The sequence below is a fragment of the Lingula anatina genome, chromosome 3 (assembly GCF_051362555.1).
Source record: "Lingula anatina isolate TDL-2025a chromosome 3, LinAna3.0, whole genome shotgun sequence".
NCBI lineage: Eukaryota > Metazoa > Brachiopoda > Lingulata > Lingulida > Lingulidae > Lingula > Lingula anatina.
This window is the reverse complement of record NC_141769.1, coordinates 22,430,656-22,451,624: the sequence shown is the minus strand read 5'-3', so window position 1 is coordinate 22,451,624 and position 20,969 is coordinate 22,430,656. Positions and strand designations below refer to the sequence as shown.

At 35.3% G+C, this 20,969-nt stretch overlaps 1 protein-coding gene across 1 annotated transcript in view; it reads left to right on the top strand.

The window, feature by feature from the left end:
* LOC106166632 (DNA (cytosine-5)-methyltransferase PliMCI) overlaps positions 1-20,969 on the top strand; it is a 111,090-nt gene that overhangs the window by 55,640 nt on the left and 34,481 nt on the right. The window contains exons 23-30 of the mRNA XM_087009113.1: positions 8,121-8,302; positions 8,479-8,552; positions 10,234-10,352; positions 11,063-11,134; positions 11,282-11,396; positions 17,597-17,748; positions 19,569-19,700; positions 19,961-20,163. Of these exons, the coding sequence (XP_086865239.1) occupies positions 8,121-8,302; positions 8,479-8,552; positions 10,234-10,352; positions 11,063-11,134; positions 11,282-11,396; positions 17,597-17,748; positions 19,569-19,700; positions 19,961-20,163 (1,049 nt within the window). The remainder of the gene's footprint in view (positions 1-8,120; positions 8,303-8,478; positions 8,553-10,233; positions 10,353-11,062; positions 11,135-11,281; positions 11,397-17,596; positions 17,749-19,568; positions 19,701-19,960; positions 20,164-20,969) is intronic.

Below are 20,969 nucleotides of genomic sequence, written 5' to 3'. Positions count from 1 at the left end.
TTCACCATGAACTGAACTTTGCATATTTTGCTTCCCCCTTATCTCCAAAACTGGCAGAGATAGGTCCATAGTTACTATTGAACGTGAATAGGAAGTCATATACTGGCAATCTAAGTGTGACCTTGAAATTGACCTTTGACCTACTTATTATCATGAACTGAACTCTGCTAATTTCTTTCTCTTTTAACTCCAAACCTGGCAGAGATAGGCCCATAGTTTCTATTGAAGTTGAATAGGAAGTCATATACTGGCAATTAACTGTGACCTTGGAATTGACCTTTGACCTACCTTACAATGAACTTAACTTTGATTGTACCATTTTTAGTTATATATATATATATTTTTTGCATATTTTGAAAATTCTTGTTGATTGCATTTTTACAGCTTGTCAAGCACAAGACTGGTGGCTGTGTTCCTTATTTTGTATATGTGGGGGTCTATACGAATGCGCTTGCTCCAGCTGGTGGTACAATATTCGGAGGCGGTATCGCCTCTCTGATCCTCTAGTTTGTGATAAATCTCTGTCCCTTGTTAGAAACTACTCTTTTTTTTTTAGACAGCTGATAGACCTAGGACAAAGTGATTTGATATTTTTAGTGGACTGTCCCAGGGGGTGGTTGACTAGTTGTCAGTAAAAAACTATTTGTCCATTCGGAACAATTTATACCTTCTAACCAATAGGAAGGCCTATATTGCTGGTATTAAGGCTAATTTGACCTTGGCATTTTTGATAGGGCTGGATTGATTTTTGAGCTGTACTCTCGCTCTTTCCTAGCTTTCCTTTGATAGTAACGGTCAAGGTCACAAGAGAATATGCGTTAACTTGACTGCTCCCATTGGCTGGCCAACTCGCCTCATGAAAATCTACATCCCCTGTGAAATTTTGACCCCCCCCCCCAAAAAAAAAAAACTTCATACATCTTATTTTATTTGAGTACATGGCTTTTATCTTGTAGTATGCATAATGAAGGATACATTGGCACTTTTTGTTGGTTTGCGACTGAAAATTTTCATGAGAAAATATGAAAATTAAAAATTTGTATTTTTCTACCCACAGACTCCTCTATGGAAAAGCTATTTATTTGATATTTAGTGATCATTTCAACATCTTTCCTTTTTAGTATACTTAATGAAGAATATATTGGAAATGTTCGAAAGTTTGATGGTAAAAACTTGTATGTCGTTGAGGAATTTATTTTGTATTTATATAAAAATATTAACTTCAAAAATTCTGTTGTGACACTCAGTGTTGTACGAAAAAAAAAAAAAACTTGATACAGTTGTTTGGTTGATGGTAATGATTTTAATGTGTCATGTGTAAACTACCACCCAGTCATATTATATCAGGATACATAACAGATAAACTTGCTTTAATTACCTAGTAGACTTTGTATGGTAAAAAAAAAAAAAAGGGGTTCCTTTTTAAAGTTGGCTCGGATCATTTTTCAAAAAGTTCATTTTCTTTATTCCTCATACTTACATGTCTAAACATAAACATGAAATCTCAAAGAATTTAACCCTAAAACAATTTTTAAGGTTTAGAGAGGAAAATTGCATTTTCCTACTTAAACTGTAGTTGGCATTCCTGATGTCAAATTGTCGACATAATTCTGAATGCTCAATTTTGTTACATTGGCCTGATTTTCTCATGGCAGGGTTGCGGTATCTTACAGGTATGTTTTAGATATGCCCATAGTTACTACTGAACTTGAATAGGAAGTCATATATTGGTAATCTTACTGTGACCTTGAATTCGAACATTTACCTTTTTTTCACAATGAACTGCACTTTGCCAATTTTTTTTAACCTTATGTTTACTGTTGAACCTGGATGAAGTCTTATTTTCAATATCTCACTGTAGTCTTGTATTTGACCTTTTATTCCCCCCCCCCATGATTTTGTTATAAATTGTAATTTTCTATTTAAAAAAAAAACTTCTTTTGTTGCATTTTGTAGAGCTTGTCAAGCACAACACTTGAGGTGGTGTCGCTTTTTATGTACAGACACAGATGTGTCTGTACATATAGCCATCATCTGCGTCTGTCGTCGCCGTCGCCGTGCACTTTTACCGATAACACGATAAGTGGAAAACCATTTTACCTTTTGACTTGAAACTTGCAGAACTGATGAATATTCATAATACGCAGGTCAAGTTCGAAAATCAGCATGATCGGGTCACTTTTAGGGAATTTATGCTGTTTTTTCACTTTTTTCAGCATATATGCAGCACCGATAACACGATAAGTGGAAAACCATTTTACCTTTTGACTTGAAACTTACAGAACTGATGAATATGCATAATACGCAGGTCAAGTTCGAAAATCAGCATGATCAGGTCACTTTTAGGGAATTTATGCTGTTTTTTCACTTTTTTCAGCATATATGCAGCACCGATAACACGATAAGTGGAAAACCATTTTACCTTTTGACTTGAAACTTACAGAACTGATGAATATTCATAATATGCAGGTCAAGTTCGAAAATCAGCATGATCAGGTCACTTTTAGGGAATTTTAGTGTTTTTTCACTTTTTTCAGCATATATGCAGCACCGATAACACGATAAGTGGAAAACCATTTTACCTTTTGTCTTGAAACTTACAGAACTGATGAATATTCATAATATGCAGGTCAAGTTCGAAAATCAGCATGATCGGGTCACTTTTAGGGAATTTATGCTGTTTTTTCACTATTTTCAATATAAATGCAACACTGATAACACAATATAAGAAAAACGGATTAGCCAATTGTAATTATACTCACAGGAGTGGTCAATCTTACTAAGACGTAGGTTGAGTTCAAAAATCAGCATAATCGGGCCATTATTTTAGAAGTTAAACTGTTTTTTCACATTTCCTCAGATTCAATTATTAGGCATGTTAACAGTCTCATTATTTAACTAATAAGATGCCTAAAAGTGTTTGTTTGATATTTCCTGTATCTTTACAACATTGTTAGTTGATTATGTAAAAAACATGGTAAACTTGTTATCATGTATTGTGTAATAAAGTTTCAAAAATGGAAATAAACTCATATCATTGCAGTTTGTCAGATTCAATCATCCACTATGTTCAGAATCTCAGAATGGAGGAAATTGGACATTTAACACTGTTCTATTGATACTTTTCCCATCTCATCAATTTTCTTAGTTGGTCATATAAAAATGGCAGTAAAATGTTTATTTTGTTTTATGTTAAAAAAGTGTTAAAAATGGAAATAAACCCATTTCAGAACAGTGCTGTCTTGTTTACATTTTGGCATTTTCAAGGTGTGACTTTGAAGTTCCATGGGCCTGAAGACCTTTGCTAGTCACATTTTCTGAATATCTGTGATACAAATATTTTATAATTAAAAATTGATGGTCATTAAGCTGTTAAACATTATGTAATATTGCATCAAAATTTGAAGAAACCCCTATTTTGGGCACTGCTTCCATGATGACCATTTAAGGAAAATCATGTCACTTACTGTTCTCAAACTTACAGGAAAGAAACATGGGACTAAAATACAGCTTCAGTAGGCAATGCAGTCTGTTTGGTATTTTTTTTTTTTTTTTTTTTTTTTGGCAGTTAAACAGTTTTTTGTGAAAATTTAATTTTTCACATATTGGCATTTTCAAGGTGTGACTTTAAAGTTCCATGATACTGAAGACTTTTGCTTGTCACATTTTCTGAATGTCTATGTTACTAATATTTTATAAATAACATTTGATTGTCATTATGCTGTTAAACATTATGTAATGTTGCATCAAAATTTGAAGAAACCCCTATTTTGTGCACTGCTCCTATGATGACCATTTAAGGGAAATCATGTCACTTACTGTTCTCAAACTTACAGGAAAGAAACATGGGTCTAACATACAGCTTCAATAGGCAACGCAGTCTGTTTGGTAAAATTTTCTGGCAATTTAACAGTTTTTTGTGAAAATTTAATTTTTCACTTATTTGCATCTTTATTTCACTTTTCTCAGCATATATGCAGCACCGATAACACGATATGTGAAATACCATTTTACCTTTTGGCTTGAAACTTACAGAACTGATGAATATTCATAATACGCAGGTCAAGTTTGAAAAACAGCATGATAGAGCCACTTTTATGGAAGTTATGCTGTTTTTTCATTTTTTTAGCATATATACAACACTGATAATACAATATAAGAAAAACAGATAGGCAAATTGTCATTTTACTCACAAGAGTGGTCAATCTTACTAAAACATAGGTTGAGTATGAAAATCAGCATAATCGGTCTATTATTTTAGAAGTTATTCTTTTTTTTTTACATTTCCTCAGATTCAATTCTTAGGCATGTTAATAGTCTCATTATTGAACTAATAAGATACATAAAAGTGTTTGTTTGACATTTCCTGCATCTTTACAACATTGTCAGTTGATTATGTAAAAATGATGGTAAATTTGTTATCATGTATTGTGTAATAAAGTGTCAAAACTGGAAATAAACACATATCATTGCAATTTGTCATATTCAATCATCCACTATGTTCAGAATCTTAGATGGAGGAAATTGGACATTTAACACTGTTCTATTGATATTTTCCCCATCTCATCAATTTTATTAGTTGGTCATATAAAAATGGCAGTTAATTGTTAATTTTGTTTTATGTTAAAAAAAGTGTTAAAAATGGAAATAAACCCATTTCAGAAAAGTGCTGTCTTGTTTACATTTTGGCATTTTCAAGATGTGACTTTGAAGTTCCATGGTCCTGAAGACCTTTGCTGATCACATTTTCTGAATATCCATGATACTAATATTTTATTATTAAAAATTGATGGTCATTATGCTGTTAAACATTATGTAATATTGCATCAAAATTTGAAGAAACCCCTATTTTGGGCACTGTTCCCATGATGATCATTTAAGGAAAATCATATCACTCACTGTCCTCAAACTTACAGGAAAGAAACATGGGACTAAAATATAGCTTCAGTAGGCAATGCAGTCTGTTTGGTAAATTTTTCTGGCAATTAAACAGTTTTTTGTGAAAATTTAATTATTCATTTATTGGCATTTTCAAGGTGTGACTTAGAACCTCCACGGGCTTGAAGACCTTTGCTAGTCACATTTTCTGAATATCCATGATACTAATATTTTATAATCAAAAATTGATGGTCATTATGCTGTTAAACATTATGTAATGTTGCATCAAAATAGAAGAAAACATAATTTTTGGTGTTTCTGCCATGATGACCATTATGGGAAAATCATGTTACTTACGACTCAATCTTTCAAAAAAAGTTGGAAAAGCAGTCTACTTGGCTTCTTTTTCTGGAATATATACATTTTAGTGAAATATTCATTATTATCTTTTTGGCATATTCATTGTGGGACTCAGAACTCCCATGGACATGAAGCCGAATGGTAATCAAATTTTCTACATGTCCTTGCTATTCATAGTCAATAATAAAAAATTGGTGATCATTATTCTATAAATTATTATGTAATGTTATATCAAAATTGACAAAAATATTTTTGTACTGCTTCTGCAAACATTATGGAAAGAAAACTGTGTTACTTATTATTATGTTTAACTTACAAGTATGATTTTTAGGATTGGCATGCAGTTCAAATTAGAAAGCCAGTCTGTGTGGTCAGTCTGTAAATTCCCCTTGGGTATTCACTAGGCTAAGTTTAGTGCTATAAACTCATTTGCCTGATTAAGTGGCCATTAAATGAGATTTCATAAATCACACTTGTTGATATTTCCCTGTAAACTCCCAAAGATTAAGCTCTCTGCTAGATAACAGTGTCCATAATAAGGAAGCACTGAATAGCAGCTTCATTAGATTATATTTTTATGTACATGTGTCTGTACATATTGCCATCACCTGCGTCTGTCGTCGCCGTTCATGTCGCCGTTCATGTCGCCGTCGATGTCGCCGTCGCCGTGCACTTTCAGCGTTAACACCATAAGTGGAAGACAGTTTTACTTTTTGGCTTTATATTTACAGAGGTGATGAATATTCATAAAACGCAGGTCAAGTTCGAAAATCAGCATGATCGGGCCATTATTGTAGAATTTATGCTGTTTTTTCACTTTTCAGCATATATGCAACACTGTTAACACATTTCAAAGAAAACCGATAGGCCTGTTGTCATGAAACTCACAGGAGTAATCAATCTTACTAAAACGCAGGTCAAGTTCGAAAATCGGCATGATCGGGCCACCATTTTAGTAGTTATGCTGTTTTTTCACTTTTCAGCATATATGCAACACTGTTAACACATTTCAAAGAAAACTGATAGGCCTGTTGTCATGAAACTCACAGGAGTAATCAAACTTACTAAAACGCAGGTCAAGTTCGAAAATCAGCATAATCGGGCCATTATTTTATAAGTTATGCTGTTTTTTCACATTTCTTCAGATTCAATTCTTAGGCATGTTAACAGTCTCATTATTTAATTAATAAAATACGTAAAAGTGTTTGTTTGACATTTCCTGCATCTTTACAACATTATTAGTTGATTATGTAAAAATGATGGTAAACTTGTTATCGTGTATTGTGTAATAAAGTGTCAAAAATGGAAATAAACTCATATTATTGCAGTTTGTAAGATTCAATCATTCATTATGTTCAGAAACTCAGAATGGAGGAAATTGGACATTTGACACTGTTCTATTGATATTTTTCACATCTCATCAACTTTCTTAGTTGATCATATAAAAATGGCAGTAAAGTGTTAATTTTGTTATATGTTAAAAAATTGTTAAAAATGGAAAAAAATGCATTGCAGGACAGTACTGTCTTGTCTACATTTTGGCATTTTCAAGTTGTGACTTTGAAGTTCCATGGGCCTGAAGACCTTTGCTAGTCACATTTTCTGAATATCCATGATACTAATATTTTATTATTAAAAATTGATGGTTATTATCCTGTTAAACATTATGTAATATTGCATCAAAATTTGAAGAAACCCCTATTTTGGGCACTGTTCCCATGATGACCATTTAAGGAAAACTATGTCACTTACTGTTCTCAAACTTACAAGAAAGAAACATGGGACTAAAATACAGTTTCATTAGGCAGTGCAGTCTATTTGGTAAATTTTTCTGGCAGTTAATCAGTTTTTTGTGAAAATTTAATTTTTCACACATTGGCAATTTCAAGGTGTGACTTAGAACCACCTTGGGCTTGAAGACCCATGCTAGTCACATTTTCTGAAAATCCACGATACGTATATTTTATTATTTAAAAATGATGGTCTTTATGCTGTAAAGCATTATGAAATATTGCATCAAAATAGAAGAAAACACAATTTTGGGTATTGCTGCCATGATGACCATCATGGGAAAACCATATTACTTATGATTGTCAAACTTTTAAAAAAGAAACAGGACTAAAATGCAGCTCGAGTTGGAAAAGCAGTCTAATTGACTTCTTTTTCTGGAAGTTTTACATTTTCAAAGTGTGAACTTGAACTCCCATGGGCCTGAAGCCTTATGCTTGTTACACATTTTACTTACATTGGTATTACCTGTTGAGCATAATTAAAATTTGATGTTGAATTTGCAGTTTAACATAATGTACTTTTACATCAGAATTGACAGTAGCCTATTTTGTTATTTCCTGCTTTTTGTCTGTACATTTGACAGCTTTGCTGCCTTGTTTTGTTTTCCATATGAATGCGCTTATTCCAGCTGGTGGTACATTATCCAGAGTATCCAGAGGTGGTATTGACTCTCTGATCCTCTTGTTACTTTATATTGGTTCCTTATACCTAGATCAATCTAACAGGATCGATCCTTCTCCAAGGGGTTTCTTGTTAAATTGCTATCAGCTTAAGTGGCTTAGATGTTTGGCAGTCCTACTGAAGGTGCTAAAAGATAATTAATTACCCCCTAGCTTTAGTAAGCGTGACAGGCATATAAGCCACTTAAGTTGATTGCAATTTAGTGAGAATCCCCATGGGGATGGATCGATCCACAGTTAGTACAATAGGGACTGGGAATGGTCCCTTAGTTTTTAATTTGTCTTTGTAGTTTCAGTTTTTACATGTAAATGCTGAGGTGCATGTTTGGTGCAGTATTAAGAATTTTTATTATTATTATTACTATTATTATATTTTTTATTATTATTATTTTTTTTTTATCGTACATCCAGGTGGATGAAGATGTGTATCCAGAGGTGTACAGAAAGTCTTCAGATTACATCAAGGGCTCTAATGAATTTGTACCAGAACCATTCAGGATTGGTACCATTTTGGAAATAATCTGCAAAAAGATGACATGCAGCAAAATTGTAAATGAGCAGAATGTTTTGTTGAAAATTAGGAAGTTCTACAGGTAATACTTAATATTTTGAGCACTTTGTTCTGAGAAATTGTACTTTGCAATGAATTATTCAGTTATTTAAAAAAGTCTTAAGAAATACTAAGTGTATATAACAGAGCTGATATTTAAAAAAAATGAGTAAATTAAAATACGTGAATAACATTTAAAATTCCTTTTTCACAATACAGGCCAGAAAACACTCACAAAGGGGCAACAGGGAGCCATCACACAGATCTGAACATGCTTTATTATTCTAATGAAGGTATGTTGTGTTTAAGGCTCTATTCCCATAGATTTTAGATCGATCTATCCCCGCGGGGAGTCTCACTAGATTACTTTCAGATAATCCGACTTAAATGTCCGTCCCGCCTACTACAAGCTGTAAGGGGGTAATTAACTTTCGTGTCCGCCCGGCTGACAGCTATTAAGCGTGAACCCCCAGGGAGTTAGGTCGATCTAATCTATGGAAATGGGGTGTAACATTACACGGACGGGTAGTTAATATGTGCTTATGGCATCAACAGTCATGATGTTTTTATGTATAGGCAGATGTGTCTGTACATATTGCTGTCACCTGTATCTGTCGGTGTTATTGCCGTCACCATGCACTTTCAGCTTTATACAAAGAAAATAAAAAACGTTTTACCTATTGTCTTCAGAATTACAGAAGTGATGAATAAGTAATCATGAAATACAGGTCAAATTCGAAATTCAACCTGGTTGGACCATTTTTCCAAAAAATTTTTTTTCAACATATTTTATTATTTTATCCACTGTTATTCAAATAAAATGAACACAGATGTCATATTTTGCTTTGAAACTTGCAGGACTGATTCAAAGATCTGATATATAGATCAATTTGGAAAATTAGCTTGATTAGTTTATTTTTGTTGAACTTATGGTGCTTTTTCCCTTTTGGCATTTTTTATTAACCATTGCACAGATAACTAGAAAACCATGTCATATTTTGCTTTAAAACTTGTAGGACTGATTTGTAAGACTAATATACAGAACGAAATAGAAATTAGGCTTGATTGGTTCAGTTTTGATGAAGTCATCCCTGTTTTTTCTATATAGGTGTTTTTTCCTTAGATTCAATTCTAAGGCCTGTTAGCAGCCTCATTATTGAATTAATTAATATTTAAAAGTGTTCTTTTGACATTTTCTGCATCTTGACAATATTGTTAGTTGAATGTGTAAAAATGATGGTGAACCTGTTATTGCGTATTATGTATTAGTGTCAAAATGGGATTAAACTCATATCATTGCTGTTTGACAGATTCAATCATTATGTTCAGAATCTCAGAATGGATAAAATTGTTCTATTGTTCACCTATACAGTATAATATACCCTGAATTATTATGTAATATTGCATCAAAATTGACACAAAACTTGGACTTGGCACCAAATGATTCTGAATTCACCGGTAGTTACCGTTTACCATTTTCAAGGTGTGTATCAGTACGCACTCAGAAGTATCAGACGCGACACCGCTCCTGCCTAGTAAGTAATTTGATAGTGATGATTCTCAGCAGGGTCGGAAAGTGGTGCAATGCATCTCAAAATTTGTTCCGGGGTATGATACTATGAAATGCGTACTGATGCACACCTTGAAAGTGGGTAGTGTGGTCCGATCGGGATCATTTGGTGTCAAATCTGGTACAGTGGTAGTTGGGTAGGCCTGGTATTTATGTGACTGCACATTTTCATGACATGAAGACACCAGATAAACATTGCTGACAAAATTTTTTAAGCCGACAAATATCAAGTTTTTACTGTACTATTGTTATATTTAATTACAGACCACTGCTTCTGGGATGGCAGAGCCTTATGAAGGGCCAGTGGGCTAAAAGGTTTTGGCACAGCTTTCTTTTAAACTCATATTTGACTTAATGCAGTTTCATTTGTGAGTTAATTCATTTCATTCAATTGATCCTTCCAGAGGTCATTGTCGATTTCCAGTTGGTCAAGGGAAAGTGCATGGTGGTTTTTAGTGATGATATGAACATCAGCGTTGATGAATATTTTAGTGAAGGACCAGATAGGTTCTACTTCTCAGAGGTCAGTGTGCACTTGTTGATTGATTTGTGTATGCTTGGAGCACAGCTAGTGTATGTGTGTAGATATTGTTGCGTGTTTGTATGTTTAGACATATTTCACAGCCAGAATTTTTTATACAAACCACAAAAAATGAATACAATTTAACTTTAACTTGCCGCACCTTAAAGTATTATAAGTTACCTCACACTGTATATCATCCACAATTTAACTGCACTTGCCATACAAATGAACTGGCAGCTCACTTGTAAATTACTTGGACAATAAACATGCTCATTCTGCTGTTAACAATGCAAAGACCCAATCCAAATATGGCTTAGACCAGATCCCAATCAGGAAGTGATCTAGTCCTGTTAGTAGCTGGACTAGATTGGGATCTGGCCTGTGACATGAACAAAAAAAAAAAAAAGAATAATAATAGTTTTACTAAATATCTATGTTTGTGTTATAAGTGATTGGTTATGTCCAGGTTAGAGATAGCACATTAGCAGAGCTTTTAGATCAATTTATCCCTGCGGGGAGTCTCACTAGATTACTGTCAGATAATCCGGCTTAAATGTCCGTCCAGCCTACTACAAGCTGTAAGGGGGTAATTAACTTTCGTGTCCGCTCGGCTGACAGCTATTTAGCGTGAACCCCCAGGGAGTTAGGTCTATCTAAAGTAGATCGATCTAATCTCTGGAAATGGGGTCTAAATTATCTTTCTTCTTCAGGCTTACAACTCTGAAACTAAAGAGTTTGAAGAACCTCCAAGTAAAGTAAGGAGATCCACAGCAAAAGGGAAGGTACATACATATATCATGTCACATTTGTAATATACTAGATTATTGGACAAGACAGACTTTTTCGGCTGAAGTCAGAATGAACTTGTATCCTCTTGACAGCTACTTCATATTGCATCCCTTTGAAAGGAATCTCTTGGTTTTGTCTAGGGTAAAGGTAAAGGGAAACACAAAGCAAAAGCTCAAGAAGAAGTTGACAAAGAAAAGCAACACATGCCACAGATTAGACGTCTTAGAAGTCTAGATGTCTTTGCTGGCTGTGGAGGTGAGTGGGAAATTTTATGCTTGTAAGTTTATTTATTGGCCTAATTTGACCAAGCATGAATTCGCAGTCTAAAGATGGGGTGTGTTCATTGATGGCTCTTTATATTGCAGTGCATAGTTCAGTACGTGTTGACAGCTGTTCAGGTCCACGTATGCATATACTTATACGTATATAGGCTATAAATGTATTTTTCAAAGGGTATGTAGTTTTTCAGAGTTGTAGCAATACTAAGCACGTGGTGTATCTGTTGCATTCGCTGTCCGTAATGTTCGACGCAATCCTTTAGTAATTGAATATTTTTATAAGATCTTAGTAACACTCACCTCCCTCATAACGTGGTGTCCCGATCAACGAGTAATGAAAAAACTTTAAAAAAGAACCACGCAGAAAAATTTGAGTCCTCTTCTCTTTCTTAGCTTCTTCTTCCGCAGTTCATAGTGGATTTATAACAATTTCGGTGGCAAAGTATACAGACTTACTGCCTGTTGCAGATGGTTTACTCAGAGCTCACACACAGTCCTCGTCACTCACCACCATCTTGTTCTCTCAACCCAATTATGTTGTTTTAACATTGAAACAACGTTGAACCATAATGTTGATAATTAGTTGGATAAACATTGGATTTGAAAGTTGACTTAACTTCAGATATCAACATTGTATCAACCCCAGTTGTTAGACAACATTCTTGCATGAAAAGACATCAAAATGACCTGAAATGTTTTTATTTTTGGTACAAAACACAGGTACACAATTATAACGTACACTGTAAAAACATCCAAGTGCCTGCTTTGTCTGATTTTTTTAATGCATTTAGCTCCTAAGCATGTTTTGCACCTAAGCATGGTACACCCTTTAAGCCTGGATGTGTTTAGCTGTAGGCCATGTTTGATGGCTAAATATATGTAGGGTATATATGTATGGCCTGTAAGTAAATTTTTTCAAGGTTTAGATTAATATATATAACAAAGTCACAGTCACCTCAACCTGTCATCTATAACAGGGTACGGAAAACTGTCAACTTTATTAACTTACTCCATCACATTTACAGCAACTTATTCATCCTAGTGTTAGCAGATCTTGCAAGGAATTCAGTTAATTGGAATGTATTTCTGAATAACAAGTTAAGAATATTAACTAGTTCACTAAAGACACAAAACAACTGTCACTTTTACTTTAAAACACTTATTTTATTATTTTGATTAAGTTAGTTACAGTATTGATAAACAAAGTATCACGTTTTCAATAATTTTAATTAGTACCACCAGCGTGTACGCTGGCGGTACTCATGGTTTTAGTCCCGACCCGTCTCGTCCGGCTCCGCCGGCTCCGTAAGCTCCGCCGGCTCCGCGTACTGGCGCCGGATACAAGTCACCGTTACCGCTTCTCCTCCTAGACCGCAAGGACCCCTGTCCCCATCTCTTGGATTTAGGTCACATATGACCTCAACTTGAACCCCCAGGTTTTTTTGTCCCAGTCGGTACATTGACCTGGGCGTGACGCTCCTTGAAATGCACCCTTGTCAAAATTTTTGAAAATTCAATGCCAATTATCTACCCTACGGAAGGAATTATGGGAAAATTTTCTACAGACGGCTTTCCAAAAGTCATATGTGTAGATTTCAAATATGCCCTTGGATTTGACCTTTGACCTTTATTTCAAGGTCAAACGGGCCAAAATTTTTTAAAAAATGAAATTTTTTAAGAAAAAAAATATTATTTGCACTGTTATTCAGACACTACACAGACTTAACCAATAATTATATTGGAAAGTGTTACCCTTTGGGTCATCTTTCATCTCTGTGAATTTGGGGTCAATTGGTGCATTTTCACAGGAGTAGCGGCCATAAAATACCGAAAATGAAAACTGTCTCTAATTCGGGAACCGTTAATGCTAGCGACCCGTTCTTTTTTGCATTTTGTAGAGCATGTAAAGCCCAACACTGAGAGTGGTCTCCGTTTTTTTGTATTTCATACGGTTTTCATGTTATGCTGTATTAAAAAGTACTTTGTGGTGGCACATTTTTGTAACTCAGAATTGTAACATTTAGTCCCTTATATCTCCAAAACTGGCAGAGATAGGTCCGTAGTTACTATTGAACTTGAATAGGAAGTCATATACTGGCAATCTATATGTGACCTTAAAATTGACCTTTGACCTACTTTTCACCATGAACTGAACTTTGCAAATTTTGCTTCCCTTTTATCTCCAAAACTGGCAGAGATAGGTCCATAGTTACTATTGAACTTGAATAGGAAGTCATATACTGGCAATCTAAATGTGACCTTAAAATTGACCTTTGACCTACTTTATACCATGAATTGAACTTTGCAAATTTTGCTTTCCTTTTATCTCCAAAACTGGCAGAGATAGGTCCGTAGTTACTATTGAACTTGAATAGGAAGACATATACTGGCAATCTATATGTGACCTTGAAATTGACCTTTGACCTACTTTTCACCATGAACTGAACTTTGCAAATTTTGCTTCCCTTTTATCTCCAAAACTGGCTGAGATAGGTCCGTAGTTACTATTGAACTTGAATAGAAAGTCATATACTGGCAATCTAAATGTGACCTTGAAATTGACCTTTGACCTACTTTTCACCATGAACTGAACTTTGCAAATTTTTGTTCCCTTTTATCTCCAAAACTGGCAGAGATAGGTCAATAGTTACTATTGAACTTGAATAGGAAGTCACATACTGGCAATTTAACAGTGACCTTAAAATTGACCTTTGACCTACTTTTCACCATGAATTGAACTTTGCCAATTTTTGTTCCCTTTAATCTCCAAAACTGGCAGAGATAGGTCCATAGTCACTATTAAACTTGAATAGGAAGTCACATACTGGCAATTAATCAGTGACCTTAAAATTGACCTTTGACCTACTTTTCACCATGAATTGAACTTTGCCAATTTTTGTTCCCTTTAATCTCCAAAACTGGCAGAGATAGGTCCATAGTTACTATTGAACTTAAATAGGAAGTCATGAACTGGCAATTTACTGTGACCTTTAAATTGACCTTTGACCTTCCTTTTACTATGAACTGAACTTAGCAAATTTTCGTTCACCTTTATCTTCAAAACTGACAGATAGGTCCATAGTTACTATTGAACTTGAATAGGAAGTAATACACTAGCAATCTGTGACCTTGAAATTGACCTTTGACCTACTTTTTATGATGAACTGCTTTTTGCATGTTTTCTGGCCTTTAAATCTGCAAAATTGGCAAAGAAATGTCCATGGTTGCTATTGAACTTGAATAGAAATTCATATACTATGATATTGAAATTGACCTTTGACCTACTTTTTCACCATGAACTGAGCTTTGCATATTTTCTTGCCTCTCATATCTTGAAATCTAGCAGAGATGTGCCCATTGTTTCCCCTAGGTTTTCTCTTTTGTCAGCATATATGCACCATTGACAACACATTTCAAGGAAAACCAATAGGCCTTTTGTCTAGAGAATACAGTAGTGAGCAAGGGTAGGAAAATGCAAGTCAATTTGAAAATCTGCTTGATTGTATCATTTTTAGTTATATTTTTTGCATATTTTGAGAACTCTTGTTGATTGCATCTTATAGAGCTTGTCAAACACCAGACTGGTGATGGTGTCCCTTTTAGGAGGGGGGGGGGGGGTCCATACGAATGCGCTTACTCCAGCTGGTGGTACAATATCTGGAGGCGGTATCGCCTCTCTGATCCTCTAGTTATTAAATATTTTAAATTACAATCCATGTCTGCAAGGCTGTGTCAATGACCAAAATACAACGTTGAGTCAGCGTCACATTATGACAGTGTTTTGACGTGGCTGGATCAACGTTGATTTTACGTTGAATTTAAGTAGATCAACAGCAATTCAACGTATCAACCTGTTTTCAACGTTGATCCAACGCGACTATATGCCTGCTGGGTTTTTATGATGAACTGCACTTTGCATGTTTTCTGGCGTTTATATCTCCAAAACTGGTGAAGAAATACCCATAGTTACTGTTGAACTTGAATAGGAAGTCATATATCGGCAATCTAACTGTGACCATGAAGTTGACCTGCTTTTTACCATGAACTGAACTTGGCAAATTTTTCATCCCTCATATATCGTAAACTGGCAAAGGTATGCCCATAGTTAGTATTGAACATGAATAGGAAGTCACATATTAGTAATTTTACCGTGACCTTGAATTTGACCTTTGGCCTCCTTTCTCACCATGAACTGAACTCTGCAAGTTTTCTGCCCCTTATATCTTTAAAACTGGCAGAGATATACCCAGTGTTGCCCTTGGGCTTTCTCTTTTTTTTTTAGCATATATGCAACACTGATAACACATTTCATAGAAAACTGATAGACCTATTGTCCTGAATATCACAGGAGTAATTAATGTTATGAAAATACAGGTTAATTCGGAAATCAGCTTGATTGGACCATTTTTACATTTATCCTGTTTTTCCACCCTTGTTTGCATATTTTGAGAACTATTGTTTATTGCAATTTAAAGAGCTTGTCAAGCACAACACTGGTGGTGGTGTCCCTTTTTATGTACAGACACAGATGTGTCTGTACATATTGCCATCACCTGCGTCTGTCGTCGCCGATGGCGATGGCGATGGCGATGCCGGCGCCGTGCACTTTCCTTGTAAACACGATAAGTGGAGGGCAGTTTTACTTTTTGGCTTTATATTTACAGAGCTGATGAATATTCATAAAACGCAGGTCAAGTTCGAAAATCAGTATGATCGGGCCATTATTGTAGAAGTTATGCTGTTTTTTCACTTTTCAGCATATTTTTCACATTTCCTCAGATTCAATTCTTAGGCATGTTAACAGTCTCATTATTAAACTAATAAGATACATAAAAGTGTTTGTTTGACATTTCCTGCATCTTTACAACATTGTTAGTTGATTTTGTAAAAAAGATGGTAAACTTGTTATCATGTATTGTGTAATAAAGTTTCAAAAATAGAAAAAAACTCATATCATTGCAGTTTGTCAGATTCAATCATTCACTATGTTCAGAATCTCAGAATGGAAGAAATTGGACATTTAACACTGCTCTGTTGATATTTTTCCCATCTCATCAATTTTCTTAGTTGATCATATAAAAATGGCAGTAAACTGTTAATTTTGTTTTATGTTAAAAATTGTTAAAAATGGAAAAAAAAAACATTTCAGAACAGTGCTGTCTTGTTTACATTTTGGCATTTTCAAGTTGTGACTTTGAAGTTCCATGGGCCTGAAGACCTTTGCTAGTCACATTTTCTGAACATCCATGATACTAATATTTTATTATTAAAAATTGATGGTCATTATGCTGTTAAACATCATGTAATATTGCATCAAAATTTGAAAAAAACCTATTTTGGGCACTGTTCCCATGATGACCATTTAAGAAAAACCATGTCAATTACTGTTCTTAAACAGTACAGTAAATATATATAGATGTGTCTGTACATATTGACATCACCTGTGTCTGTTGTCGCCGTCATCGCCGTTGCCGTGCACTTTCATTGTAAGCAAGATAAGTGGAAGGCAGTTTTACTTTTGGGCTTTATATTTACAGAGCTGATGAATATTCATAAAACACAGGTCAAGTTCAAAAATCAGCATGATCGGGCCTTTATTGTAGAAGTTATGCTTTTTTTTTTCACTTTTCAGCATATATGCAACACTGTAAACATATTTCAAGAAAAACCGATAGGCTTGTTGTCATGAAACTCACAGGAGTAATTGATCTTACTAAAACGCAAGTCAAGTTCGAAATCGGCATGCAGCCTGAGTTGGAAAAGCAGTCTAATTGGCTTCTTTTTCTGGAAGTTATACATGTTCAAAGTGTGAACTTGAACTCCCATGGGCCTGAAGCCTTATGCTTGTTACACATTTTACTTACATTGGTATTACCTGTTGAGCATAATTAAAATTTGATGTTAAATTTGCAGTTTAACATAATGTACTTTTGCATCAGAATTGACATTAGCCTATTTTGTACATAGTTATTTCCTGCTTTTTGTCTGTACATTTGACAGCTTTGCTGCCTTGTTTATTGTTTTCCAGACTATTTTAACGGCTGAATAGTACAGTGCAGCATTGATGAAACTTGGCCCAGAATGTCTCAAATTATACCCTTAATTTTCGTTTTGCAATAAGATTACTTTAGCAAGGTAGGTTTAAAGCGTGAAATGATTTTGGGTATCCTTTGTCAGGTCTGTCGGAAGGTTTTCATGAAGCCGGTATTGCAGAATGTCGCTGGGCAATAGAGAAAGAAGAACCAGCAGCCAGTGCATTTAAACTGAACAATCCAGGAAGTACTGTGTTCACTGATGACTGCAACATGCTGCTTCGGTTGGTCATGGACGTGAGTAATAATATTTCACCTAACGAAATAAACATATCATCATATGTAGCATATTGATGCCAGTCTTTTGTGTTAGTATTTGTTCATAGTGACCACCAGACTGGCATCAGCTATGGTACGTCTCAGGTCATGCCTTCACAGGTCAAATAATATTGTATAAGTCATAATTGTGTGCATATTTATTTGGTGTACTGTTCAAAGATTACACACTGAATTTAGCATTAAAAATACATAGACTGTGATAATTACAGGGTTAACGTTGCTAAATAATTGTAAGCCTAATGTGGTGACTGGCCTTATTCCCCAGTCGACTCGGTTGGCACTTCCATTTGGAGTACTTATGGTAATATGCCAAACAGTTCGACCAGTGCAATCAATTCAACAAAAAAATTTAATTTTCTAAAATAATTTTTTCTGAGCTCAAACATTTAGACCAAATGTCAAAATCATGCAGTGCATTTTTTTTTCTTGTTCCAATTGTTCGACCATATCGTCGGTAAGACTCCATTCATTTACAAGCCAGTGAAATAGATACTGCTTGCCTTGGCCCTCAATGAGGAAGAAACAATTAATTGAAGATCTCATCTGGACATGTGACGTACCTGTCATTTCTTTTGTGCCCGATGACAATAATAATGCTTATAGATATACACTTTGTGGTAATTTAGCAGACTTGCCTCCGCTGACAGATTTGTCGGGCCCGTAGGCCCGTAACTGGGGGTGGGGGGAACATTTTGAAGAGTAAAAAAGGTCTGCTCTTCGTCAAACCAAATATTGACAGCGGGTTGGATATGTAGTATCACAACTTCAATATTGCTATATTTTCATCAATTCAACCAAAATGACGTTTCTTTGAAATTAATTCATTTATCTTGGTCATACTGTTTGGCATATTACAGTATGTAAACAGTATGTCTCCCATGGCGACTTTTGTCCACTAGCTTAATTGGCACGCACAGTGGGCTGTTATTAGTGGCACTAGCTAGCTAGCTACAGGCTACACCCGTGTCCCCTGTCATCTGTTATTTCATTTAAATTGGTTGTGTAGCATGGTCAACAATTTACCTTGTCTCTTTTTATTTCAAAAATTTATTGCACAATTTTTACACGAAATAGGATAAATATACAAATTAATGCAAAAAACATTCGGGCCGGCAATATCTTGTCCGGGCCTGCAATATTCAGATCTAAGCAGGCCAATTGGCCTGCATTGCCCTCAGAGTTTTCAGCATGTCTGTTGTCCACCAGCTGGCAGTACACATGGTTTTAGTCCACAGGTGTCTTGTCCCCTGGCTCCGCCATCTTGTCACTGTTACCGCTTCTCCTCCTAGACTACAAAGGCCAATCGTATGTACCCATCTCTTGGACTTAGGTCGCATATAATCTCGAATTTATCCACCTAAATTTTGGGCTCAGTTGGTGCACTGGTCCAGGTGTGGCTGTTGTGGCAATGCACCCTTGTCCAAAATTTGCAAAATTAAATGCTTAATATCTGGGATGTCCCTTTTTTTCCATACTAATGCCCTTACCCCAGCTTGTGGTACAGTACCTGGAGGCGGTATAGCATCTCTTATTGTCTAGTTTATACTTTATCTTACTTAATCCAATAAACAACACAGGCACACCCTTACGTATTGACATGATTGTCAGTGCCAATCATTATACTGGCACTGCCATGCATAGATCGTGTTTCATGTGTCAAATAAATAGCTATAATGGGGGAAGAACCATTGGGATCAAAATGTTTGAAGTTTAATTGTTTGACTGAATTATTTAATGTATATAGGCTAAATAACTTATTTGTGTAAATGAATTGATAGGGGAAAACTACCAATGCTACTGGACAGAAACTTCCCTTGAAAGGTGATGTGGAACTGCTATGTGGAGGCCCACCATGTCAGGGATTCAGTGGAATGAATAGGTTCAACTCGAGGGAGTACTCCATGTTTAAGGTAAGAAGCCTGATCATTGTTTTTATTGCTTCCATGTGATAAGAATTCAATAAATTTATGAGATGGGAAGAAAACTGTTAAAGGTAGTTTTGTACTTAACTGCACTCTAGTGGATATTCTTTGCTGGCAGTCACATGACAACAGTGTACACCAAGAAGAAATCTATTAGAAAAAGATGAATCATTAGCATCCAGTGTGTGATTAAAATTTATTTCAGAATTTGTTTAGATATGTTGATATTTATATGTTGTTTATTTCAGAACTCCCTGATAGCATCCTACCTTAGCTACTGTGACTACTACAGACCAAGGTTTTTCCTTCTAGAAAATGTGCGGAACTTCGTGTCCTTCAAACGTAGTATGGTACTTAAACTGGCCCTGCGTTGTCTTCTCAGGATGGGGTATCAGTGCACATTTGGGGTTCTACAGGCAGGAAGCTATGGTGTGGCACAGACGAGGCGGAGGTATGTTGGGTTTATTTAGCATAATTAATGGTAACAACATAAGTGCATAACGCCACTGCCATCTGTGGATGCTCATTCAAATAAATGTGTTCTAACAATAGGGCATACACAGTGGGTGAGCAAAAAGTGCTCAACACGGGAGTATTTATAAACCATCAAAATAATCTGTGAAGGCAAATTCTGAGTTGGGGAACATGATTCTTCATTAGTAATTATGGGGTTAATATATAAATAGGGAGGCTTAAAACATTACTAATTTCAAAGTTCAATAATTCTGTCTAAATTAATTGATACTGTTTGCCTTTTGAGGTTGGGGAAATTGTTTCTTCCTCATAATTCTCACCAAGAACATGGTGCACGAACTTTTCACTTCTCATTTTGACTGACCAAGATTATTGGGGTGGTTGATTATCTCCATTATTGAAGTCTAGCTTGACTGTAAACTGTTAGCTAACATGGTAACTAAACTCACTTTGAGACATACCAATCACAGGAGTAACATCTGCAATGAATTATTCAACACCTAAGACATAAGAAAAGGCACAAGACACACTTAAGTGCCTTAAATTGTTCTTGATAAAATTCGAGGTATGCAGTTTTGGCTGCTTTTTTTCAGTATTGTCAAGTTCAGACCTTATTAATTGTTGTAGTAATAGATCATTGTCAGATTTATGTTCAGTAAACACCTGTTACTGAAAATTTTTGAGATTTACCCTACCTTATTCGAGACTTTACCAAAGGCATGGGGACTGCCTAACATGCATGACAGTTTTGTCTCAGTCCAATAAAAAATCCTATATCGTCGT